The sequence below is a fragment of the Hypomesus nipponensis genome, chromosome 13 (genome assembly GCF_054491055.1).
Source record: "Hypomesus nipponensis isolate SF chromosome 13, ASM5449105v1, whole genome shotgun sequence".
In the NCBI taxonomy this organism is placed as follows: domain Eukaryota; kingdom Metazoa; phylum Chordata; class Actinopteri; order Osmeriformes; family Osmeridae; genus Hypomesus; species Hypomesus nipponensis.
Window position 1 is genome coordinate 15,672,748 of NC_140373.1, and position 27,737 is coordinate 15,700,484.

Consider the following 27,737-nt stretch of genomic DNA (forward strand, 5'->3'; position numbering starts at 1 on the left):
AACCCCAAGGCCCTTGGAATATGAGCAGGCAGATAACACATCTCGAGCACACAGCGCACCCTCAACACCTGCACACCCTATCTGCTAACCTAATTTCACTGCAAAAAAAGGCTCCCACAATTTCAAACCCACAACCCTTGGTCATTTACTTTGGATACTAAACTCACAATGGATCCAGACCTGTAAATGTACCCATAGGCGTAAATTTAGGGTGGGACCGTCGGTAGGGACATGTCCCCACCAATGTTTAGGAAACATGTAATTGTCCCCACCAATAATTGTCTAAACATTTTTTTCATTCTTTTACATTTACATTTATTCATTTAGCAGATACTTTTGTCCAAAGCAACTTCCAAGAGAGAGCTTTACAAAGTGCATAGGTCACTGAAAATAACAACAAGATAGCCCCAAAAACATTGCGAGTAGCCAAAACATGAAGCAAATATTGTGAACAACCAAAATGAGTGCCAAAGGGAAGAACCACAAGAGCATGTAGTAAAACAAGTTAAAATTAAACAACATGAACCGCTATAAGTGCAAGTGTACCTGTGGAAAAACAAGCAACATTAGAAACAATATATCACAGCGAGTACAAAAATGTAACTCAGTTACCACTAACCACAAGAGCAACAAGTCTCTAAGCAAGAGTCATTGTGATCCTTGAGGAAACTAACAATCGGGTCAAGGAAACCATTCCTAAGTACCGTTGTACTCCCAGAACAAGTGCGTTTTGAGCCTTTTAAAAGCCTTTTAAAATGTTCTGCTCCACAATTGGTTAACTCTCTCAAGGTCAGCGTTACTCCTGATTGGCAGGAGAGCGCTGATTACAATGTGTACCAGCCTGTCAGCTGGTACACATCTGTTCAGGTGAGTGTCAAAGTGGGACTGTGAGAAGAGATTTAATGATTGGCTTTTTGGCAGGCTAATCCTGTAAGGCAGGGGTTCCCAATCCTGGTCCTCGGGCCTCCCTGCCCTGCATGTTTTAGATGTTTCCTTGTTCCAACACACCTGATTCAAATGAATGGTTGTTAGCAGGTTTCTGCATAACTAGATAACGACTCATTCATTGGAATTAGGTGTGTTGGAACAAGGAAACATCTAAAACATGCAGGGCAGGGAGGCCCGAGGACCAGGATTGGGAACCCCTGCTGTAAGGTATACGTTAACATTGAGTCAATAATAAACAATAAAAGCGAATTATATTACACTCCTGTGTATTATGGTAGTGTATAGCCAAGTATTTCTAACGTTCTAACAAGCTTCTGCTAGCTATGGAACACAACTAAAAAATTGCAGCAACAGATCTGTAGCACGCGAACTTGGGGTTGATGAAAGGCGAATTCGCCAGTGGTGAAGTCAGCTACCTCGCTATATTGTAGGCTACATGTAATTGTCACAATTAGATTATTATAATGTGTAATTTGTATAATCCCTGGTTGATTTGCACTCTTGAGATGTGAAGTGGGTTGATGCAGACAGGCAAGGTGTTTCCGGGTAAGAGTCATGGTGCTGTCTGTGGGACAAAAGGTTTAAAAAGCCTCATTGGAGTCATCAGGTGGGCACCCTCCTTCTCCGGTGTTTTGATGATAGGCCCACAACACCTCCAGAGGGTTCATCGGCAACACCAGGGGGCTCATGTATAAATGTTGCGTATGTGCAAAAATCTTGCTTACGCTGATACACACACGATGTGATGTATAAAAATGTACTTGACGTGAGAATGTGCGGGCCGTCACGGAAACTTTGGAGCAGACGTGAGAATGTGCGAACCGTCCGCAAAGTCTTTTCTAGCTCTGTAACATGGCAAATTCTAACTGAAACGTGCCAAAACTCACGAAAGATAACAAAATTAAGTTTCCACTACAGTTACTGTCATACGTCTATGACGTTGACTATTCATAAAACATAAAAATAAAAGCTTGATCATTAATGTGGATGATCACATCAAAATGCCAAAACCCAAATGGGAAATGCTACTGTTTAATTTGCCACCACTTAAGAACTTCTGTTACTTGAGGGAGTCAAAAAAACAACAAAATCACTCAGGAAATGCATGTCACGCTAACCCTATAGCTGCCATGCGGTTAGGATGCGCCACCACTCATTTCTTAATTTCAAGTTTTACATTGGACAATTTTTTCTTAATTTCGGCCATGGTCCGGTTCTCCGAACGCACAGCATTTACGGCCCTATAATAATAATAATTGTATTTGTAGTGCACTTTATATTTAGCTAAATCTCAAAGTGCTACAGGTTAAAACAATAAAAGGCGCAAGTAGTGACAGTTTTCCACTTTCTTTTGTTGCTAATACCTGACGACAGGCCGCCAAACAGGACACATTTTCTTGCCTCCACCTCTGTGTTGTTTGAACCTCGATCTCACAGTCTGTGAATTTTCTTTTTTGTGTGTTTAGCCATTATAATTCAGACAAAGAAATGACCTCAGGAGCACATTTATAGGTCATATGTATATTCATTTATGGGAGGAAGCAAGGCGCGGTCAGTGGCTCGTTCACAAGCGGTCAATCTCACGTTGATTGTGATTTATAAAGGAAAGGTGCGCAGAACCTGGCGTATGACCGGTTTTATACATGTGAATATTTCTGTGCGTAGGTACTTTGCACAAGGCCAATGATGTCACGGTGCCTTTGTCTGCCTTTGCCTGCTGTGTAGCTGCGCTTGCATTCCATTTACAGGCCCGCCTGGTCTACAATCTACCCAGACGCTCCCATGTTACCCTGCTCCTCATCTCTCTCCACTGGCTACCCATCATGGCCCGTATCAGATTCAAGACCCTGGTACTGACCTTCCGAGCAGTGAACGGGACTGCACCCGACTACATCAAGTCTCTCCTGCAGCCTTACACCCCCACCCGCCACCTACGGTCATCTTCAGACAACCGCCACCGCTCAAGACCACCCGGTCCCAACACAAGCTCTTTTCCTGTCTGGCCCCCCAGTGGTGGAATCAACTCCCCACCTCCATCAGAGACACTGACTGTCTCTCCACCTTCAAGAAAAGGCTCAAGACGCACTTGTTCTGGGAGTACAGCGGTACTTAGGAATGGTTTGCTTGACCCGATGTTAGTTTCGACAAGGATCACAATGACTCTTGCTTAGAGACTTGTTGCTCTTGTGTTTAGTGGTAACTGTATGGAAGCAAATCAGTGCCATAATGTTTTGAATTTTAAAAGGCATTGAATACTTAATATTGAAATTTACACTGAATTCTCATCTGAATATATTTCAATATAAAATAAAATTCAGGTTGCTCAAATTCGAGCCAAAAAAATTCGATCTTAAGAATTCAACCATAAAAAACTCGACCCTATCAAATTCAATCCGAACATTTTTGAGCTGAAATAATTCGAGGCAAAACAATTCGAGCCTATCAAATTCTACCCGAAAAATGTAGAGCTTAAAAAATTCAGATTTTCAACATCCGGGATATCGAGGACAGGTAGAGCAATCGAGCCTCAATGCAATCGAACCAACTTCTGACCTATCAGAGCATAGACCTTCAGTCAAGCACTCCGAGGAAGCGGGAAACCTTCAAGCTCAAGAAAAAGAGGAAAAGAACGATGGCTACCCGTGACCAGACCCCTACCCCTCGGCTTGAAGCAACGGTCCCGGTGGATGTAGGTGGTATTGTATTGACGGTTTGATTCCCGACTCTTCCGGTCGTTTTTATTCTATTCGAACTCGTCAACATTTATAAAACTATCTCCCCCAATATTTTTAGTTCGATTTTCGAACCTGGCTCATACTACTAGCGTTAGCTTTTTCATAGAATAATTTTTCCCGATTTTTGCTAAGTTTGAAACCAATCCGAAATGGGTAAACTAGCACCCCATTTATTTGCTTACGTCCATAAAAGTTGCCTGCAAATGTGCACGCGTATACTAACAGGGCACGAGCACAGAAGATCACATTGGCCGATAGCCGATTTACATTGAGCTGAATGAGCCATAGACTTTAGTTTATGTTGAATGAGCACAGGATGCAAACTACTTTAACATGTTAGCTGATTAGCCAGTATGAGTGAGATATGTATACAATTACATTAACAAACATCTTGCTTGTAAAGTATTTCGTCTTAAATACGATGGGAACATCGTACAATATAAAATACAAATATTACAGGAGTTGAGTGTAGTGCAAAAAGTTTTTAAGGACATTCAGTCAGTGTGAGCTTTGGCCTTGTTGAGGAGGCCAACAGCGGAAGGGAAGAAACTGTTTGAATGGCTAAGGTTTTGGTCCTGATGGACCGCAGCCTTCTGCCAGAGGGGAGGGACTGAAACAGGGAATGTCCAGGGTGGGAGGAGTCAGCCAACAATCTTCTTCGCCCGTCTCACGGTCCTCGAGGTGTGCAGGTCCTCGAGGGAAGGCAGATTGCAGCCAATCACCTTCTCTGCAGTGCGGATGATACGCTGCAGCCTGCTCTTGTCCTTGGTAGTGGCAGCAGCGTACCAGGTGGTGATGGAGGAGGTGAGGATGGACTCAATGATGGCTGTGTAGAAGTGCACCATCATTGTCTTTGGCATGTTGAATTTCTTCAGCTAGCGCAGGAAGTACATCCTCTGTTGTGCTTTCTTGGTGAGGGAGCTAATGTTCAGTTCCCACTTGAGGTCCTGGGAGAGGATAGTGCCCAGGAAGCGGAAGGACTCCACAGTGTTGACTGGGGAGTCACACAGGGTGATGGGGGTGAGTGGGGCTGTGTTCTTCCTGAAGTCCACAACCATCTCCACTGTCTTGAGAGGATTGAGCTCTTGGTTGTTCTGGCTGCACCAGGTCACCAGGTTGTCTGCTTCCCACCTATAATCAGACTCGTCTCCACCAGAGATGAGCCCAATCAGGGTGGTGTCGTCCGCAAACTTCAGGAGTTTTCACGGACGGATGACTGGAGGTGCAGCTGTTGGTGTACAGGGAGAAGAGTAGAGGAGAAAGGACGCAGCCCTGGGGAGATCCAGTGCTGATGGACCGGGAATCAGAGACTTGTGTTCCCAGCTTAACGCACTGCTTCCTGTCAGACAGGAAGTCTGTGATCCACCTGCAGGTGGAATCAGGCACGTTCAGCTGGGAGAGGTTGTCCTGAAGCAGAGCGGGGATGATGGTATTAAAGGCAGAGCTGAAGTCCACAAACAGGATCCTGGCGTAGGATGCTGGGGAGTCCAGGTGCTGTAGGGTGAAGTGGAGGGCCATATTAACTGCATCGTCCACAGACCTGTTGGCTCTGTAGGCAAACTGCAGGGGGTCCAGTAGAGGGTCTGTGATGGCTTTAAGGTGTGCCAGCACCAGGCGTTCAAAGACTTCATTACCACAGAGGTCAGGGCGACGGGTCTGTAGTCATTATGTCCAGTTGACCTGGGCTTTTTGGGCACAGGGATGATGGTGGAGGACTTGAGACAGGCTGGCACATGGCATGTCTCCAGGGAGGTGTTGAAGATGTAGGTAAACACCGGAGACACCGGTGGCTGGAGAGACAGAGTCCCGCCCAGCTGCTTTGCGGGGGTTCTGTCTCTTGAACAGTTTGTTCACTTCACTCTCCTGAATGGAGAGGGTCGTCACTGTAGAGGGGGGAGGGGGGAGGCCTCACGAGTGGAAAGGAGTTGTACAGGACTGTCCAATTGTCAAAACAACAGTAGAACTCGTTCAGGTCGTTGGCCAGACGAGAGTCGTTAGTATTCGATGCCTTTTAAAATTCAAAACATTAAGGCAGTGATTTGCTTCCATATAACTGATTGAAATGTTTGTGCTCGCTATAATATATCGTTTTTTTTTTTATTGTTGGTTGTTTTTCTACAAGTACACTGGCACTTATGGTGGTTCATGTTGTTTGATTGTAACTTGCTTAACTACATGCTCTTATGGTTCTTCCCTTCGGCACTTTTTTTGGTTGTTCACATTATGTGCTTCATCTTTTGGCTACTCGCAATGTTTTTGGAGCTGTCTTGTTGTTGTTATTATCAGTAACCTATGCACTTTGTAAAGCTCTCTCTTGGAAGTCGCTTTGGATAAAAGCGTCTGCTAAATGAATACAAGTAAATGTAAGCGGGAAGACTCGGTAGTAGTTAAAGAATGTTTTTGAGAATACAAATATTGTTCTTGGCAATATGGTTCTGCTCGCACCAGCTCCGCCGGTAACCCAACGAGACACCATCTCACATCATGGCAGAGAGCTTGATACACATTCCCCGTAGGTAGAGGGTACACAGAACCAAGGGTGGAGGCCGGGGTGGTGTAGGCAATAAGAGAAACGCACTAGACATCCTGTGTCGTGCTGAGCAATGTCGGAGTGTGGGTGAGTCTGGTCTTAAGTAGACCGCCCTGCTGTATGTAGGCTGCGTTTTGTGACGGAGTAACATTGCGCGAGTGTCTGTGTCTCCTGCATGAACCAGCTTTGGCCAATTCTCTGACATCTCAGGATAAATGAGAATTGATTCATTTGGGCATACATGAAACAATACCTCCTTGAAATGAATGACAGGCTAAACTAATGAGCGAAGCTAGTTTAGGCAGGGCAATCGGGCTGCGCGCTTCATCCGCTTATTACCACACCTGTGGTAGCCAGCACAAGGCCATTGGGCCACGTCCGATAAGACGGCCTTAAAACGGCGCATGGATATGCACACACTCACCACGGTTGTTGTATGACCAGTGCCACCATCCCCTTCTCCCCCTTGCTGTCTGTATGTTGTATCTACCAGGGGGATTTAGGCCGAATCCCAATACTCTCTGTCTTACCCCTACCCCTTAGTTTTGCACGTTCATGTGAGAGTAAATGGTGTCCCAATACTTTTTTAGAGCGAGGGGTAGGGCTAAGACGAAGGGGTATACACTAGGGATGGGTATAATTAATTGACGATCGATCATTAAGAATTTCGTCGATGACATTATTTGTTCATTGATGAAACAAATGCGTGTTCTGTTGCATAGTGTGAGTCTTGAAGGAATGCAATGGATTTCGCTGCGGCAGCAATTAAATATTTTACCAAACAAAGCGGGGTTTGGGAAAAAACTCCACAGGCCTACTCAGTTATCAGCGAGTTTCAATGTATTTCAAAAGTAAACATGAAGAGGTCACGGCGAAGTGTAGTGTGAAACTATTTTGACTTAAAAATTACTTTGTTCACTGCCAACACTGCAAAGCAGAGTATAAATACGACTCCTCCACAACTCAAATGATGTACCACTTGAAGAACGTACATCCGACCCTGGTTAGTGGCGGTGCATCTTGCTCTCGGTGTTAGCACGGAGGAGCTGCGATGCACAACGAGCAGAGAAAATTACCCAACGGATCTGCAAGTCCATCGAGATGGATATGCTACCCTTAAGTATTGTTGAGGGCGAAGGTTTTTATGAAGCTCAGTTGTGGGTCAGTTGTGTTTGAGCACCGGCTTCTAGCTGTCGGCTCCGCTTCTAGGAGTTACAGAAATAGTTATTCTTCTTGTAATAGCTACAGATCTCAATGCGGAAACACGCTGTGTTTTTTCTATTTTTACTGCATTTTAATATAGCCTATTAATAGTGAATTTTAATATAAAAATTGTAATGATTTATCAAAAATTGATCGTTAATTATCCCGACGATCGATTAAGACAATTTAATCGAATGCCCATCCCTAGTGTACACCCCTTAAAACCAAGTGAAAACGGGAGTTTACTTGAAACCTAGGGGTATGTGAATACTGTGCGACCGGCAACAATGGCGGCTAGATCATCCAGCGAGTCCAATAAATGTAATATTTTTGGGTTAAATAATTGATAAAAAATGACGACAGTCTTGTTTTGTGCTATACACAGTCCTGTGCATATATATATTTGCAACCATGTTCTTAATTGAAACATTAGGAAATCGCATTTCTACACTAGCATGTCTACAGTTTTAACTAAACTCCTTTAGCAGCTAATTTTATTTGATATCAGTGCATAACACTACTTGCTTTGGAGATATCAACATACGTAAACGTAACCAAGTGGTTTCTCATGTCATAGGGCTATTTAGCCCTTACCCCTCAGTTTCAAGAACCAAGGGCTAGAGGTAAATTAAGGGCTAGGGGTAAGGAGTAGGGGTAAGACAGAGTATTGGTATTCGGCCTATATCTCTATTGCTCCCTGCCTCATATGTCATGTATGCATGCGTAGCATTCCCTTAGATTATCCACTCCACCAAAATCAAACCTATGTCCATGTCATTGTCTCAATTAATGCTCAAATCTAATATGTGATTGTCTTGACTGAACTACAAATAATGGTGAATGAAATTTGTGAGACAGCTGGGGCCTGTAATTCTCTGGTACCAAGTCTGGTCTGAGAAGAATGTCAAGGGAGTCCAGTATGATCCACTACACCTCCACCTGCCTTCCAGGTATTTCTCAAATGCCAGTGAGATGGCATTCATTTTGGGTGTTGTATGTTAACTACTTGAGACACACTTGGGTCGGACATGTCATAGCCTCCTTTCAGAAAACAGCGTTTCCCACACAGACTAATTTGTGGCGGTGCGTCACAGAATCAACACTAGCCGCCACATAAAGCATTTTGTTAAAAAAAAAAGTATAACACTAGGTTAAAACACGCAGCGTATTTGTTCAGCTGCATTTCCTTTCCCTGCCCTCCGTCTCTCTGACACTCAGGCATCTTTCTCACATACGCACACAGTCACAACGTCAGCACACGTTAGCAACGATGCATACCTACGCTGTTCTAGTAAGACCGACTGCTATATCAGCGAGCCTTCAGCATTAGTGCCATAGCTAAAGATCTAGAAAAGTTGAGGCTACTTTTCGCTAGGTACCTACGAACATGTCTTAATCAAAGGTTCCCCTTCATTCTTTTGGTGAGAAGTCTCAGGAGCTAGCTTTAAATAGTTATTTAGCACTAGCGTAGCTACCTGCATATGCAGAAATGATTTGTTTGTTGTTGTTGAGATTGTGAAGGTGTGAATCATTTTGGATTAATATTTAATATAATAAAGTGTAACAAATTATTAACAAATGAATTACTTCGACCCACCCCCCCGCCACAAATAGCTTTCTAATCTGTGGGAAACACTGGAAAATACAAAGTCTTCCCCTGATTTAGTGAGAGAATCCTTGGGGGGGGGGGGGGGGGGGGGGGGGTCAGGTAGGTAGCAGTGTTACTTGGAGCCATGGTTGCCATGTTTCAGGTGAACACGTAAGTATGTGTAAAGTCATACTAGGCAGAGACAACTGCTTCTTTACTGCCACCTTATGTCAAACCAGAAGCAGATAGAAAATTGCTCACGGACACACTCAATAACATGACCAGCAGAATTCCTCGTTGGCGTGCATAGCACCGGCGCAAGTATTTCAGGAAAAAAATAGGATATTGCTAACAATTGGGTATGGCATTGTATTCTATGACCGCAATAATATTTTGCAATGTCATACAGGCCTTCTGTGACATATCATATGATAATGGTACTACACTTTGGCCATCATAACATTTTAAACATTAATAACAGAGCTCAATAATTTAGTTTGCTTTGAAGCCATGACTAGAAACCAGCAGTTGACTTTAAAATGGCTCAGCTTCTGCTTCTCCAACCCTGTTAAAAGGAAGCTATTAGAGCTACAGCAATATAACATCCATTCGAGTCCCTGACTTTACTTCTATCCATGTAAGTGCATTTTTTGTGAGACGTTAAAATATGAATCCCCCGTTTTTCCCCCTGTTGAATGGGTCTGGTTGTCTGGTTGACTTGAGAGAGCACAATCTATGGCTGATTTTATTTGCTCTTCACAAACATCTCTAATGATGTTACCCCTGAACATCCAATGACTGCCCCTATCTTACTCCATTAAGTTCTAAACTGGTTTAAAGACCATATTGATGCCGTGCGTTATTAAGGATGATTATCAAAACAACAGACAATGGGGCAAAGTGTCTGCTAACTAGTTTATCTATAATTTCACAGAACTAGAACAGATGGCAGGCTAGTGAGTTACAATTCATGAGTCAGAGTGAACTGTGCAATGCAGCTTTCTGCTTTGCCAGAATTTACAGTGCATTGACAGAATTAATTAAATATTTGCGACTGAGGTAATTTAAATACATCAAACACTGCTCTCCTAGATCATTAAAAACACACATGCACCCCCTGCTGCAACACAAAAACTGATGAATGTCCAACTCATTTTTGACATGCTAATCAATCATGTGTAGTGGTCATGCCATAGATTAACAGAAAGGAATTATTGATAGATATGCTAATTCTACTACTCTCGCTTCTTCAACATTTTCATTCCTCCGAATTAAAGCAACCGTGTTCTTAAATTGCAATTAAATGTTTGGCTAATGTTTGACACAAACCTATTGCCCATCAGTGCCTTTACTGTAACATGCTGAAAAGCCCAGAAACAAATATGTTGCCCCATTTCAGCAGAATCATGTTAACACCATTTACTACTTATTGATGGAAAAGTAATTTTTATATATGTGACCAATTAGTCAGCACTTCCACTTGCAGATTATGCTCTTCACTGTTGCATAACAGCTGCTGTCCAGCATGGAAACCAGAAGCTCCTTTTTTTACAGTTATATTTTCAAAGAAAGGAAATCAATGTGAGACAAGAACAAATAACTCATTTAAATCTCAATTAGGGGTCTGAACAACAATTCTCTTGAACAGATTAAAGTGGTAGCCAAAGAGTTTGTAAAAGACAAAGGAAGGACACGGCATGGTGTGCAGGTGCACTCGTCTATTGAGCCTGTTTATATGGCGTTAGTACATAGACAAAAACATAATCCCAGTAAAAAAATATGGCCAGCAATGAACTATTAACAGAAAATCTGCATATATGGTACATGGGTACTACATATATCCTAGACATTAATCATTGTCTATAATCGATAACTCAATCTGCAAAACTTTGTTTCGTAATGAACGTTAAACCACTGCCAGAAGCATTTTTAAACATGTATTCAAATGTATTGGCACTTGATTCTAATTACAACCGGTACTGTACTCATCTTCGACCCTTGAGCCTAATGTAAAACAGTAAAGCCATGTGTTGATGTTTAACTAAATTAAAGTACTTGAAACTCTTGAAAATGAACAGCCGATGGGTGAATTTTGAGAAAATACATGAAGTCATCTCCATAATGATGGACATAAAATCACTCCATGTAACTCTTCATCGTGACTTGGAGCCACAGAGAGAAAATACAAGTACAAAGTTTAATTAATCCCAATTCAAGGCATTGCTTCCTGCCATACAAGTGCGTAAATGCGTAGTGTCTTAACTAGTTCATTACAGACCCTTGCATTCTGCAGTACCCTCGTCCTTTGTAAGGGCATAGTTGCTGTCTCAGTAGCTTCATACACATGCTCTGGAGAAAATTATTCCCAATCACATTTTCCTTTCAAGAGCTGTTCCAATTACAGAAACCTGAAAACTATGGTAATTTTCTCAATTTTCCTCCCTTGAAAACAGCCTATATTTAAACAAATGGATGGGCATTATTCCGGAAGTCTTCTGAAAACTTTTTGAAAGAACAGTAGTAGAGGAAATATCTTATCAAATTTTGTTGGGTACCACAGATAATTTACAGCAATCTCCTGTACTGGAAGCCAGTGTTATTAACCTGGCCTCTTTGAAACAGATGACTGAAGAACAGTTTTCTGCTGCCTAAATTTGAAAAAGCAATATAAAAAAATGCTAAACAAGTGAATATCATATTACTATATGATATGATACTATTTTAGTGTAACATAGAATGTATTTAAAGCTAAGAATTGAACATTAGAACTAGGGGTGGAAAGGTACATGTATTCGTACCGAACCGTACGGTTCGGACATTGCGGTTTGGTGTATGAATTTACACGGAGAATACACGGTATAAAAATAAATCTTTAGGGACATCTAATCTGTAGCTCTGAAGCTCTGATTGCGCCGCCGTGAGTCAGAGATAGGCTAGGTAGCAGCACTAAGGACGAGTATGGCGAGTGGTGGCGACCCACGAGAAATAGAAGACCCGCCGGCCTTTTTAAGATTGCAAGTTTGGGAAAACTTCGGTTTCCCATTCAGTTACAGTAGTACAGACGAGAGAGTGGTGGATAAGACAAGCATTGTGTGTCTGCGTTGTTCAGCAGTTGTGGGCAGTGACGTGCAGTCTGGGTAGGCAAGGTAGGCACTGCCTTGCCATTTTATTTAATAAACTTGTATTTGTATTTTTACTGTTTATTCTTGGGATTTATATATGGAATATGTGTGTTATTTCAATTGTTTAGACGTTACGATGACGAATGTAGCAGTTACGCATAATCCGTCCGTCCGTCATCTGCCGCTTGTCCGGGGATCGGGTCGCGGGGGCAGCGACCTAAGCAGGGAGGCCCAGGCTTCCCTCACCCCGGCCACTTCCACCACCTCTTCCTGGGGGACCCCGAGAGGCGTTCCCAGGCCAGCCGAGAGACATCCCTCCAGCGTGTCCTGGCTCTTCCCAGTGGGACGTGCCCGGAACACCTCACCAGGGAGGCGTCCAGGAGGCATCCTAATCAGATACCTGAGCCACCTCAGCTGGCTCCTCTCGACGTGGAGGAGCAGCGGTTCTACTCTGAGCCCCTCCCGGATGACCGAGCTTCTCACCCTATCTCTAAGGGAGAGCCCGGACACCCTGCGGAGAAAGCTCATTTCGGCCGCTTGTATTCGCGATCTCGTTCTTTCGGTCACTACCCATAGTTCGTGACCATAGGTGAGGGTAAGAACATAGATCGACTGGTAAATAGAGAGCTTCGCCTTTCGACTCAGCTCCCGCATCACTGCGGACGCTGCACCGATCCGCCTGTCGACCTCGCGCTCCATTCTTCCCTCACTCGTGAACAAGCCCCCGAGATACTTGAACTCCTCCGCTTGGTTCAGTATCTCCTTCCCGACCCGGAGATGGCACTCCACCCTTTTCCGGTCGATAACCATGGCCTCAGATTTGGAGGTGCTGATTCGCATCCCAGCCGCTTCACATTCGGTTGCGAACCGCTCCAGTGAGAGCTGAAGGTCATGGCCCGCATAATCAAATACAAAAAGAAATGTAGACTAAGCAGTGCTTTTACTGTCCGTTCACTGCGGACGACAAGCGAAAAACTCACTTGCGCACTTCGATCCTGTATTCTTCAATATGTACAGTACCAGTCAAAAGTTTGGACACATGTTCCCATTCAAGTGCCTAGCCTCTTACTGACATCACCGCACGTCACTGGTTGTGGGGTATGTGAGTATAAATACATCTAACATGCAAACGCATATAACGCATCTGGCGTATGCTAAATGACAAAAAATATCCGACGCCATCACCCAGGCATGCCAATCACTGGAAGGACAACAAAAAAAAAAATAGGTAAACTTCTCCCTACAGTGCTTAACCAGCCATATGATACACATACAAATAGGGCCAAAAGAATTACTGATGCAATCGGAATGTACATGTCATCTTCAACTCGTATTCACTCGTAGAGGAACCTGGTTTGTTTTGCTTTTCCCGCCGTTGTACTGAACTCGTACCAAACCGTGATGTCTGAACCATGGTATGAACCGAACCGCGACTTCAGTGTACCGTTCCACCCCTAATTAGAACATATAGGTGCTCACCTCAAAGCATAATGACAGACCAATGCATTCACATGCTTACATGTATAGTGTGATGATTTATAGATGATAGTATCCTATAAAGGTTATGCTGTTGCACAAAATAGCTCAATCTTTCTCAAGTACAAAGAAATCCCAAAATTATGTTGCCTGCCAATATGATCTATGAGGAGCAGGCTTCACTGCCACAGTTATGACTTTTTGTGCACCTCCATTTGTTAACAGTACAAAGCGCTTGATGCTTCTCGATTATGCCTTTTCTGAGTTTAACACTCTTCACGCGGCCTTGTCTGCTTCAGGTCTGTGGCTCGTGCTGCCCAGGAAACAAGCATCGCTGAGAGGAATGTCAGTGGAGAGTTGCATTACCGAGCTAAATTTGCATGGAATCTAAGGCCCGTCATTGGAAATGAGATGCATCTCTGTCAACGGTTGTCTGATTATTTCTTCCATTCCCCTAGCGGCTTTCTTCTTGAAAAACCTTTGATGAATTACCAGTTTTTAGCCCCATGGCTTTGGCTTCATTAATCAGAACGGCGGAGAGATGCAGTCTGGGGACAGCCCAAGGACCTACACTGCTGCACTTCAGATACGCAATTAGCCATAGTTGTGATTCAGACCTCACTGTTACTATTGGACTGCTTCAGCTAAGAGTGTCTTCTACCGCTACCAGACTGACCTATCGTTTTTTCCGGACTATAAGTTGGAAAAATTACTACGACTTATATTCAGGTGCCACTTATATATCAAAATATACATCATGTTTTAAAATGTTCATTCATACTGACTGACATGAACCAACGAGTTCAACAGATTCAGTGATGTGGAATGAGATTGGGAGCTTGGTAAACTAGTTTACCGGTAACTTGCTTGTTAAACTCGCTAGCTTGTTATGTTAATTAAACCTATTCAGCCTCCCAGGTATGTTCTTACTTATAAATTGCCTTTCCAGATTAAATTTCCAGTCTGTTCTTGGTCTTGGATTTTGTGAAATACATTTCTAAATACATGCGACTAAATTAAAGTCCAGTGCGATTTATATGTTTCTTTCCTCTTCATGATGCATTTTTTGACTGATGCGACTTATAGTCGAAAAATATGGTAGTTATATAATCAGGCCAATAGCAAAACAGTAAACTGAAAACATAAATGTCTAAAAAATAAAATGTCTATGAACATGCCAAATTTCAGAGCACTGTCTCTAAACTTGCTAAGAACCTTTCTTATTTCCTAATCCATGTCATTATGAGCAAGTAAACATCACCCACAAAATCACACAGGATGCCCAAAGCAATTACCATTAAATGTATATAAATTGAATGAGGCCAGAACAGCGGCCTAAGAACATAGACCATAATTAATAAATTACAACCACTCCACTCCATCATTGTCTACTTTGGGGACTGGCAAGTTCTCTAATTCTCCTACAAATAATGGAATGGATTGAGAGAACACACAAAAACTGTGGTAGCTTTGTGAATGCATCTGTTGCAATCCCTCCACCCAAAAAGATGCCAGAGTAAAAATCCAGGTCATATTGAGATCCTCTTGCCTATGTGTTTACACAAAGGTAACAAATTAAAGGCACATTTTATTCTTGGGAGTTGAAAATGTGCCTGGGGAGCCTTCGAGAATCTGTGCTACACTCAAGTAAGTAAGTAAGACTTTATTTATATAGCACATTTCATACAAAAATGCAGCTCAAGGTGTTTTACACTCAAGTCTCTTCAGAACAGCAGCTGCAAACTAACAAAGAGCTGGGCTTTCTTTCCACATAGAAATGATCAACATTCTACATAATCAAAGTGGTATGGGAGACCCAAATGTGCATAAACCCTCCCAACTTTTTTACAGTTTCACAGACAAAAACTAAACCAAGAGTTTCCCGCCATGTCCCTGGCCAGGACATCGGTGAGCACTTGGACTTGGCCCCCAGGTGCTGCTGATGTGGCTGCCCACAATTCCTGAATTTCATAGATGGTAGAAGTATTTAATTACAAGGACATTTATGTAATTAGTAGTAGTGCTGTCAAACGATAAAAATATTTAATCGCAATTAATCGCATTACTGTCATAGTTAACTTGCGATTAATCACAATGAATCGCACATTTTTATCTATTCTAAATGTCCCTTGATTTCTTTTTGTCCCATTCTTTTTTCAAATTTTAATGCTCTTATCAACATGGAAAGGTGGTTTGGATTGCTTCGTGCAAATATTTTTTAATTGTAAACAACATTGCAATTGCCTGGCTTTGACGAGGAGGCGGAGAATTCGCATGAATTGCATCAGCTGTGTGCTTGGCCACCAAGTGGTATTTCAGACTGGACGTGCTGCGTTGATAGCTCAGTTTACAACGACAAAACACACAGATCACTTTTGTCTTGTCAATGGAACCATTTGGCAACTTTTGAAAAGTAAACTTTCCATTCAGAATCCATTCAGTGACGCTCGCCATCCACTCAAGACGTAACGTTAGCCTACTACCAGAGAATGTCTAATATCATGTCAGATGGTCAGATGGCTGAGCGGTGAGGGAGTCGGGCTAGTAATCAGTGCCAAAATGACGTTGTGTCCTTGGGCAAGGCACTTCACCCAACTTGCCTCGGGGGGGAATGTCCCTGTACTTACTGTAAGTCGCTCTGGATAAGAGCGTCTGCTAAATGACTAAATGTAAATGTAAATATCCGTAAACTGGCTCTGCTACTACTCTTTAGCCGGCTCGCAAGCCAAACAAGTGTGTGTGGCGTGCCTGTTGTTTTGTTTCCGGTCTATCTAGATCCAGTGTGGTGTTGTAGTTTTTCTAACGTCGGCAGTTGTTGCAACAGCATGTGAAAAAAACAACAAAGTTTGCTAGGCCAAAAAGAGCGTTAATCGCACGATAAAAAAATGTACGCCGTTAATTTGGGTTTGCGATAACGCCGTTAATAACGCCGTTAATAGCGCGCGGTTAATAACTAGTTAAACTGACAGCACTAGTAATTAGATAAATCAATCAAATACCTTGAGCTAATACCTTTTAAAACAATTAGCTGCATTTAGTTAATGAGCATCTTGCGAGCGGGCAGCAATGCTTATACCTCAACGAGACACTAACAGCCCTGAACACTGAATGAATAATTAGTGCTCAGCATGCCAATGTTAATGGAAGTGAACAGAGAAATTATTGACTCAGTGAAGAGCGAGGTGGCTAGGGAGAACCACGAGGAGGAGGGGGCTATCAGATAAAAAAAGTGATAGTAGGACAAGCATGACTCAAGATGTTTCACTGCTCAGGATACTCCTGAATGTGGTTTCTAAGACACAAACAAAAATACAAGTCTTTTAAACAGCAAAAATCACATATTTTTATCCCAAACGTGGTGTATACTGTGCAAGTCACACACAGTACAGAAGCTTTTCAGAAACCTTGTAGCATTACTGCCATCTACTGGTTTCTTGTTACTCTTCAGCTTGCCGATAAACAGTATTCTGAGGACATTACGTATCGCCAAGTTATATGCGGGTACTGCATACGTTAGCATACATTTGCATTTCTTTCCTCACATTTGATAAATATTCACCATAGCATGTAGTCATATAATAGGGAACATAATGACTGAAACGCAATATTATTTCTTAAGAATAGAGTGTCACATGATGTCCCAATTTTCTTCATAACATTGAATGGCTCAAACCACCGTTGCAATGATGGCCAGGGGTGCCCATCTAGTATATTGGTCTATATCTTCAAACATAATAAAAAGCAAACCCATTTCCCTAATAAACATTTTTTGTTAACGTCTCTTTAATCGTACAGAGGAGTATAAAACAAGACTGAGTATGTAGACACACATACGATGAGTTGCTCTTCCATCTTCAAATTGTCAAACCTCGAAATGTTTACCATGACAAACAGTTGCTACATTACAAGAAACAAGAAACCAACCTGATTGGCCAACTCTAGCCTTTTCACGCTCCTCATTTATATAAAGTTGAGAAAATCCAACTTTGGACGCCCCGCTCGCCTTCCCACCAAACCCTACGCGAGCGTCGACGCCCCGCCCCGTTCGCTCCGCGCTGCTCCGCTCCGCTGTAGTGCACACGCACCGTAACAGTAGCTTGTTTCAAAGGGGGTTCCTTGTTTCAAAGGGTGTTCTTACTAAATTATGCAATATGAGTAAAAGTGAATCTCGGGCTGCAACAACGAAACGATAAAATAGATATTATTTGATTATTAAAAGAGTCTGCAACAAATGTCCTTATTGATTTGTTGTGTCGCACGACTACTACCATACCACTCAATAAGTCGCGGAGATGTTTGAGTATAACAAAAAAAAGTTGAGAGCAGAGCAGAAAGAAGAAAACAAAAAAAGAGCTGAGGTAGAGGAAAGACCATCGGAGAGACCCGTAACGTTGTTCTGAAACACATGGCGGAGGCAGAGAAATCAGTATGACCTAAGTCATCCAAGGTGTGCTAGCATTTCACACTAAACTAGAGAGTGTACAATTTCTAGGGAAATTGGGGACATTGTGGGGTGTGCTCCTGTATTTTTGTACGTCCTTCGACTGGTTAGCTGCTGTGATTCCCACACAACAGAAGTGTAGTAGCTAGCTCTACAATTTACCGGGGCTAGGTCTGAATCTAGGAGCAAAATGGAGCACAGCTACCATCTATATGCAGGTAGCAACGCTAGCGCTAAATAAATATTTAGCTGGTCGGCTCGATGACGCCAAACTTTCCAAGACTTGGAAAGCTGAGGGCTCGCTGATAAAGCTGTCTGTCTTACTAAAACGCGTATCTATGCGTTGTTGCTAACAGGTGCTGAAATTGTGATGTTAGGCTAGCACTGAGGTCCCTTATGCCACACAAGGCACTTTTCGCCACAAAAACTTCATTTCAGCCTAAACCATGCAACGGAACGTAAATCCCCATACAAGCAACGCAATCGAGACCAAGACGAACATTTTGACAACGACGTCTATGGAGTCCAGATATTGAGGGATCCTTTGGTGTGGGAAAATAATAATAATAAATATACAGTATATGAGAGAAAACAATGGTTGTGCTCGCCGAAGGCTTGAGCCCAATTTTTATCCGATTCATCGATTAATCGATTATTAAAATAATCGTTAGCTGCAGCCCTAAGTGAATCCCTCACTGGTCATGTTTTGTGGTGTCTGTCATGGTTGCAGTGTACTGACCTGAGGGGCATGCCCCAGAAGGGCCCACAGTGAGTCAGCAGACAGGGTCTTGACCCTGGAGAACTCCAACATGTCAGTGTCCTGGCGGTTGAGAGCGATGTACTGGCATCCCTTGTAGTCTCCCCTAAGCTGCTCTCCACAGTGTAGCTTCACTAGGTCCCAGGTCCCCACCCTCCTCAGAGCCTCCCTCAGCTCCCCCATTTGTCTGTACGACAGGTGGCCTGCAGGTACACACACGCACATTTTTATCAATGAATGACAAGTACAATTGAATATTACATTATTTTAACTTGATCTGTGTGTGTGCTTGAGTGCATGTGTGTGTCACACCACAAATGCATCACACCTAATAGGAGTTTCTTGTACATCTCATTCCAAAACTACAGGGGTACATATGGACTTTCTAAAACACTATTATCCCCTCTAAAATCACTAGGGGCCCACACACCAGTCAGCCATGAGGGAGTCATTGCATCTGATATCCAGGCCACATATCCCTCTCTGAAAGAACGGAAGAAAGCATCCATTTGGCTGTGGGAAACCATCTCTTTCTTCTTCCCGAGTTCTTCATCCAGCTCACAGTCTGAGGCCAGAAAGACCACTCTGTGGAAAAAGAGGTTCTGGCGTACTGAAACTCCATTCCTCTTCATGTACTGCCACAGGTGGGCTGTCTTGTCCTGTAGGATGGGGAAATAGAAATCGGGTTACATAGAAATCTATATTCTATTTTATCAACCAGACATTTAGTTGAGTAACCACCACATATGATGACTCAAGACAATTTTGTGGAACATTCGATAATAAAATATGCAGTGCATCCGGAAAGTATTCACAGCTCTTTTTGTTACAGCCGTATTCCAAAATGGATTAAACTCATTTTTCATCTTCCAACAGGACAACGACCCTAAGCATATAGCCAAGATAACAAAGTAGTGTATTTGGGACAAGTCTGTGAATGTACTCGAGTGTCCCAGCCAGAACCCAGACTTAAACCCGATTGAACATCTCTGGAGAGATCTGAAAATGGCTGTGCCCCAACACTCCCCATACAACCAAGGTATAATCAGTAACGAAAACGAACAAAATAACGAAAACTAAATGGTAAAAAACATTGTCTAACTGAAATAAAAATAAAAACAAGGCATTACAAAAATGACAACAAACTAGGGAGTCAGATGGCTGAGCGGTTAGGGAATCGGTCAAGGAATCGGGCTAGTAATCTGAAGGTTGCCAGATCAATTCCCGGCCGTGCCAAATTACGTTGTGTCCTTGGGCAAGGCACTTCACCCTACTTGCCTAAGGGGGAATGTCCCTGTACTTACTGTAAGTTGCTTTGGATAAAAGCGTCTGCTAAATGTAAAAATGAAAATTATACCTGTATTTTCTGGTCACAAAACTAACTAAAATAGAATACAATTATTGAGTAAATGTCCTTAGTTTTCGTCTTTGTCGATGTCTTTCATAGAGCAAATAAGGAGGAAGCGTTGGTTAATATGTTAATAAAAAAGACTAAAACTAACACTAAAACTAATAAAAACTAAACTAAGCTTTTTCAAAAAATAGACACTAAACTAAACTAGAAAACCCGCTTCAAAAAATTATTAAAACTTAACTGAATTTGAAAACAAAAAGTCTTAACGAAATGAAAATAAAAACTAATGAAAACTGCTAAAGTCGCTTTAGTTGCTGCCAAAGCTGTTTCAATAAAGTATGGCGCAAAGGCTGTGAATACTTATGTACATGTATTTTGTGGAAGAAATTTAATTTCCTGTGTGCTTACATTATTCACTAATCAAGAGAACTAGTCATTGGATAAACACAGTTAATAGATGTTTGAGATCAGGAGAAAGTACTGGCTAAATGTTCCTTGTCATGACTACAAGGAGAGCTCCAACTATGAACTCTTCAGTCTGGGTGGTCATGTGTTGGGAGCTGTGAATCTCTTTCTCTGAGACTGTTGTAACGTCATTACTGCCTGACTGTCACTATCTGTTTACATTCTTGTGCCCTATAAAAGATGGTCCTCCGGCCTTCAGAGCAGAGAGAGACATGATTGAGACCTAAACCTGGTGTTGTCATTTATTGTCAGAGGTCTGGTTTTCTCTCCCAATCTGCAGATTGATAAATACTTATTAAAATCCAAAACTCAACTGAACTTAGTCACTCCGTTTATGAAGAAACGGACAAAACACTTTCTTCATAAATTTTCGTTCTTAATTTTGGCCAAATCTATTAATATTAAAGAAACCTTTTTCACTTTGTCATTATGGGGTATTGTGTGTTGAATTTTGAGAAAGTGTTTATTGAATCCATTTTGGAATAAGGCTGTAACATAAAATGTGGAAAAAGTGAAGCGCTGTGAAATTTTTCTGGATGCATGTATATGAGTGAGGCGTAGCAATTTCAGAGTGAGATTCACCCTGGGACCTAATGTATCAATTTACCATGATAGCTTTGAGGGGGTCTTCCACACGCTCTATGCAGGTGTTAGTTAAGTTTTGGTCATCTTCTTTGAGTTGAACGTGCCAGTTTTGGTTCTGTGCAGACACAGTTCCCCTCCAGAGTTTCACGTCAATGCAGAACACACCATGGCCTTTGTGAAAGAGGGTTGTAAGTGTCTGGAATATCTATGACCATTTGCATTATGTAATTATTGTGTCAGTAAAACATCAGGCAATCATAGGGTCATCATGTTAAAGAAAACAATTGTGTTTCATAATTGTTACTGTGTAGGTCTGTGTTGCATTGGCAGTTGAAGTTACAGTAGCCATACATCATTTTGTGCATGAATGAGCACCTGTGAGGATGATGACGCTGATGTCATCTTTGGATGGATGGTTGGAGTTTGAGATACGAAGGTTGCAGAAAATGTCTTCTTTTTTCAACCCACCAATTTGCCTAGGAAGTAGGGATTATTGAGTCGTGAAACATACCTCACAAATTGTGAAACATACCTCACAAATTGTGAAACATACCTCACAAATTGTGAAATTTATTTGAAGACATTCTAGTCCAATGCCTATGTTTATCTATTAGTGAAAACAGTGGATATTAAGTTATGGTATTCTGTGTTTATAACCTACCTGACGTACTGTAGAAATTCATTAAATGTTTGAGTAGGTTGGGGGTTTTCTTCTTTGGTATCCTCTGATGCAGTTGTACCTGAGGAAATGTGAAACTGAGCTAGCCTGCTTCCAAGTGTAAACATTTTTGTACAGTGTCTGAAAGAACAAATAGTTTGATTATTAGTCACTTCAAGTGAGGCACACTGCGAGCAAAAAAGGCTGTTCCAAAATCCAAACAAGTCAGTTGAATGACATACGAAATAAAATATCTCCACTACAGTTTGTAACAACGTCCCTACGCCAAGTGGGCTGTTTGCTTAAACTATATTTTACAAGATTCAAACCTGACAAACATTTGTGACACCTAATTTGATTACCTAACTGTATTACTAACAGTAGCTAACTACTATAATTTATACTTTCTCTGTACGATTACAGTCGAATATCTTTGTTTTGACAACAGCCGTCGAGTATCTATTTAAACATAACAATGCTTCAAAGCGCAAGACAAAGTAAATTGGAGGAAACTCGGAAGATAAAATGCTAGCAATAGCTCTCTAGAACAAAAGGCGCACGAATATTAAGTTCTTACGTTGTGGAGTCTCAGTTTCGGCAAAATATATTTTTGTGTTTGAGCAGCTGAGCTATGAAATCATAAACTGGAACGCTCTTTCACAATCACAAATCTCTACTAACGGAGTGTTCCTGGAAGAAGTAAACAACACACCACGTGGAGCATCAGATTTCACCCATGCATTTCACACATGCAGTGAGATACCCTTTTAATTAATTTACTTTGCTGTTTGGATCTAAATATATCTATATAGTTATCAACAAACATGATACGTATTTGTGAAAAATAATCACGTTGCTGTGTAAAACAATGATCCATAAGAAAAGGCATGAGTATGTTTGTGTGAATAATTTCACGTTTATATGTTTTATTTGAATACATTGTATAGCCTACCTTGACAAATGTGGTATGAACAACCACTGACTGATATGTATTAAAAGCATCCTAAGAACACACTCTTGAAACAGCATGTTGCTCCACCCTCTCATTCATACACTGAATAAACCGGAACTTTTAATGTAAAGTTCTGGCCTAAATCTGAATCTGGTTTTATTCGCCATGTACTGTACCTGTAGGTTTACACAAACACAGAATTGACTGTAGCCGAATGGTGCAAATAATAATATATATATATATATATATATATATATATATATATATATCGATCTTCAATCAAAAAGTCGAGAAGTACAGTAGTTCAACTAATCCTAAGAACTAACAATCAAAACAGAAAACAATTTAAAATGTAAATTATAAAATAAAATAAATATATAGAAAATAAGAATATGAATATGCAATACCTCAAAACAAGTTGGTTTTGAGGTATTAACATTGGCCGGGTTTCCCAGATTTGTTAAGAAGCTCTTAACGCTAAGAGCTTCTTAAGAAGGTCCTAAGAGCGCTTTAGAACGCTCTTAAAACGCTCCTAAGAAGCTCTTAGTGTTAAGAGCTTCTTAACGAATCTGGGAAACCCGGCCATTAACAGTAAGATTTTTATGAGACAAACACAAAACACAAAGAGTGTAGGGTGTATAATTTGCTCTGTTTGCTGACACACAAGGACATACAATAAGAATATCTCAAACATTGCCATTACTACATGAGTTCTAAAAGAGGATATTGGAAAAAGGATGCAGAATACCTAATTCTTCCATAAGTACAGGGAATGTCTCAAAATGGTGATACACAATATCCAGAATTCTCAAAATGATGTGAAAGGGCTTAGTATCAAAAGCAGATAGCCAAATCAGCTCATATTGACTCAATGAAAGTCAATAAACAGAAGCACTGGCTCTCATGGCCTTCACTTCTGGTTGAGATGGGGTTGATAAAGCAGGCAAAACCTCAATAAAATTCCAATAATGGTGTAAAATAATAAAATAATTAAAAATAGCTTCTTTGTGAGATGTAATATTGACTCCAATCACCTCATAATACATATACAATCATCCTCATCTCCCAGCCTTCTTATCAACACCCAAAATCACCTTTTATTGGAACTTGTAAATTACTTGCATTGAGCCACATTCATATCTCAGTTCCTAGTTTGTCCTTTCAGTTGAATTCTGTATCAAATTACAATCTTTCTTGTCTTTGACTTTCTACTGTGTCTTTAATTACATAAGTTATTTCTCACATGGAATTGAGTTGCGGAAATGAAGAGGGTTTCTAAGCGTGATTTCAACTTTGGCCTCATCTCTTGTCATCCTGCAACGTAAAATAATAATGTCCTCTCTATGCCTTTTATAGTCAACAACTGATATTGGGAATAAGGTTAACATTGAAACATTGCCTATGGCTATCCCGTGCCTTTCCCCTTATTCTAGCCTTGTTTTGCGGATTAAATGAAAAAACAGTGATTTCAAGCCCTCTGTGGCAGCTGAAGCCTGTAGCCTACTATTGTCTAGGGTTAGGTCATTTCCTCCTAATGCACCCTGGAGAGCCCTCTTAAATATCTGTCCGTACAGTGTGGCCTAGAGGGTGTCCTCTGTGGTGTAATCAGAAGATAGCTTGTGAAGCTTCTCTGCTTGCAGGGCTATTTACACTTACTAAGCAGTAAGAAGGACAAAGGAAATTGATCCAAATATTGGTAACGTTCTGCAAATGTGTGTATATCATATCCCTGTTTGGTCTATGAATGTTCCTAACTAAAGATACACAGAAACAGAATATACACATTTAGTAACTGATCAAAACTTACGACTAATAACATAATGACAGAAAAGTATCCATCAGAGTATTTAACAAAATTGAGGGATATTTTGGAAGGCTTTTACCTTACTACTAAAGGTAAATGTTTGTTAAATTCATAGCGCTGTCACATCGCTGAATTGCACACAGATCGCAGAAAAGATTTCCCTTAATAATTAATATGAGTGATATTCACCATATGTTCCAAGAGGAGGTGAATATGTTTATTCCCATCATATAGTGAAGAGTATAAGTAGCTTAACTGGGGCAACCAAATAGATTGACTTATTAAATTATGTTTAATCAATTAAGGTAATTAGGGTTGCGGCTGGCCAACCTGAGAGGTTGGATTATGTCTCCTAACTCCTAAGAGGTAGCCTTCCAGACAAACACACAGGTAGCCCGATTGACACCCTGAAACAAAAACAGAACAGATACGAAATTCACAGATGCCAAAGGACTGTTAAAAAGCAGCAGTTATATTAACTGAAGAGGGGCAATCATGGGTACCTTTCATTTAACAGGCTTGCTACAGTAATTAGTTATACAGTCGGGAATAGTAAAGAGGTAATTGGCATGCTGAAGTTTAATTGTTCAATTAGCATTTTACATTGACAGGATGTCTTGCTGCCATTTCACATTGTTTGAAAATAATGTTGAACCTCCCCGCCCCCCCCCCCCCCCACACCACCACCACCACCACCATTAGTTGTAATGGTCTGGTCTGCAATTAGAGAGAGGTCCTTCTCACAAAGTTGTTACCAGTGCAGACAGACCCTATTGAAAAGTATGCGCTTAACAGCCTGGATCAGTTGTTTGCGGTAAATTGCAACCCCTCTCTACACTCAGCCATGGAACCTGCTTTCACTCCCCTCTTGTTGAAGCCCCACAAAAACCTGAAAAAAAGTTTATGCTAAACGGCATTCCTCATGCCCACAATGCTATTCACTTAATAAATATTAAGTTCAGTCATACTACTTTCAACTCTCTTAATTGATCTCCCAGGTTCAGATAGAGACAAGGACTGCTATTTCATGTCTCTTTGTGGGATTCTCTTTCATCTTCCTAAAGAGCCTGGTCAATTAAATTCAGATAGGAATTACACTCCAATCTTGACTGCAGCCAGGAGACTAGGGTTAAATGAGACATACCAGTGACTTATTCTTAGCCCAACATAATTCACACTGACCACATATTTACGACAGCTCATTCCACCTCTTGATAATGAGACCTATGCATTGGCACCTTTCTATGTTCACAAATGTAGTTTTTCTCAAGATAATAACATACAAGGTAATTGTGTGGAGGATTCAGTAAGGAATTTAAATGAGCTTGTGAATAATGTTATTTCATAATAAACTATCATACTCTTGTATCAATTAAGAGATTCTTGACATGTATATCACAACTTAAGATTGATTTAAGATTGATTTACCAAGATTTCTGGGTCTGGTGTTTTTCAGTACAAACAGTTTAGAATGTTAATGTAGCTATGAATTCCTATTGCTTGTTTGTCCAATTCAAACTTTGCATTGCGTAATTACTCATTACGCATTTGTTATAATGCTGGGACATTATTCTGTTTCTTTCAAAGATGGCTTTCCTAAAGAAACAACTGAATACAATTTTGCTTGGTGCCAAATGGAATTTATATTGATTCATACCAAACCAGTAATCAGAAGTAATCAACTGAAGAAGGACTGTGGTTATATAGGCAAAGTGATTAACTATAGCTTGTTATGAAAAATAGAGTGGCAAAGCAGGCTTTAAGGTTTATTGTTGAGGGATTAGTGATGTGTTGGAGACCAATAAATGAGTCCCCCAATGTTTCACCATCCCTAGTCTCTTGCAGCTGTCAGGATAAGAAACACTGTGTAATACAGACTTTTATCATCAGCCACAGAATCAGTTTCTGAGGACCCGGGATGATGACCAATACAATTAATTTCATGCCTTTCTAAGAACCCGATTGTGTTTTGGTGTACAAAGTTCTACTTGCCCCATTTATCCTATGTCCTATTCTATCCATATGTTTTCAGTGCCCAATTTGATCTTTTGGCAAAAGAGGTGAAAGGCCCACCCTCTAGAAGCAGTAATCAAGCAAAAGCTGCAAAAAGATATAACTGAGCTCAATGAGAAAACAAAAACATTAAATGTTGTTAAGCATTACTCTATAAAGCTGTGGGAAATGTAATTCTGTGATCTCATTTTGACCTAGTATGGTTGGAAAAGCAGTGGATCACCAGCAGGTGCAATGCTAAAGACTTCTAATTATTCAACTAGGGTTAAATAAGTACACCGTGTCAGAGTTAGTTTTTTGAAGCATAAAAGACTGATTGAACTCCATACACCCTCTCCTTGTAGGAGTAATTTACATAAATAACTGACACATTTTTCCTGACGCTCTTTCAAATAAACAACCTGGACAGTATGGAGGTCAGGTATTCTTGTTACCTCTGGTTACAGTAGACCCCCATGGAGCTTACATGACTCTTGAGCTGTTCAAACAGCTTGTAGTACATTTGGTCAGATTAAAGGGACATCGTTTTAGGCTAGATGGGAATGGAGGGAAGGGAGGTTGACATGAATGGAGGTCTTGTCAAAGATTCAGGAGGGAGGCAGGAAGGGAGACCCCCCACCTTTTCTTTTCCAGGGGCCCTAAAGGGGGCTCACCAGGATTGCATGTCCTGTCCTCTGATGTGTGTGAGCTATGGTGCCCTCTATGGGTCCTCTGAAAGGAGGTTATGCCTTTATAGAGGCAATATGGTAAACTGGGTGGACCATTTAAACTGGTGAAAAAGATACATTTTACCCCTCAATGAGCACCATTCATCCCCTTGAAGGAGGTCATGGAGCCCACAGTAGAAGACTGATGTTGTTTTGGTATTCAACATGGAATTTACCTCTGCTTATTTAGTGAGTTAACATGAAATAATGTTGGTAATACTTTTCCAAAGCTACTTTACATAAATAGATACAGATTCCATTAACATTAAATATTATATGGCAACGACGGTACAAGCTTTGTGATTGGCTAATGGGTAATCATGGCAGCCGCGTATTGCCCTCCTTGCCGGTCAATACGGATCCGTATTGCCCTCTGACGTCAGCTTCAAAATGAGCGAT

The 27,737-nt window shown here is 41.2% G+C and overlaps 1 protein-coding gene across 5 annotated transcripts in view; it reads right to left on the reverse strand.

Annotated features, from left to right (window-relative positions):
- Positions 1-22,587, reverse strand: part of LOC146260414 (uncharacterized) — a 67,678-nt gene extending 45,091 nt beyond the window's left edge. For 2 of the 5 annotated variants that reach the window (XM_084670022.1, XM_084670027.1), the window contains exons 1-6: positions 22,440-22,587; positions 21,866-22,003; positions 21,580-21,680; positions 21,227-21,375; positions 19,231-19,459; positions 18,783-19,003 (exon numbers count right to left, since the gene is read on the reverse strand). In XM_084670022.1, coding sequence (XP_084526148.1) covers positions 18,783-19,003; positions 19,231-19,459; positions 21,227-21,375; positions 21,580-21,680; positions 21,866-21,990 — 825 coding nt within the window. In that variant the 5' untranslated portion in view covers positions 21,991-22,003; positions 22,440-22,587. Of the gene's footprint in view, positions 1-18,782; positions 19,004-19,230; positions 19,460-21,226; positions 21,376-21,579; positions 21,681-21,865; positions 22,415-22,439 lie in introns of those variants that run through there. The other 3 variants (XM_084670024.1, XM_084670026.1, XM_084670023.1) reach the window with 3 other exon arrangements.
- Between the last annotated feature and the right edge of the window lie 5,150 nt (positions 22,588-27,737).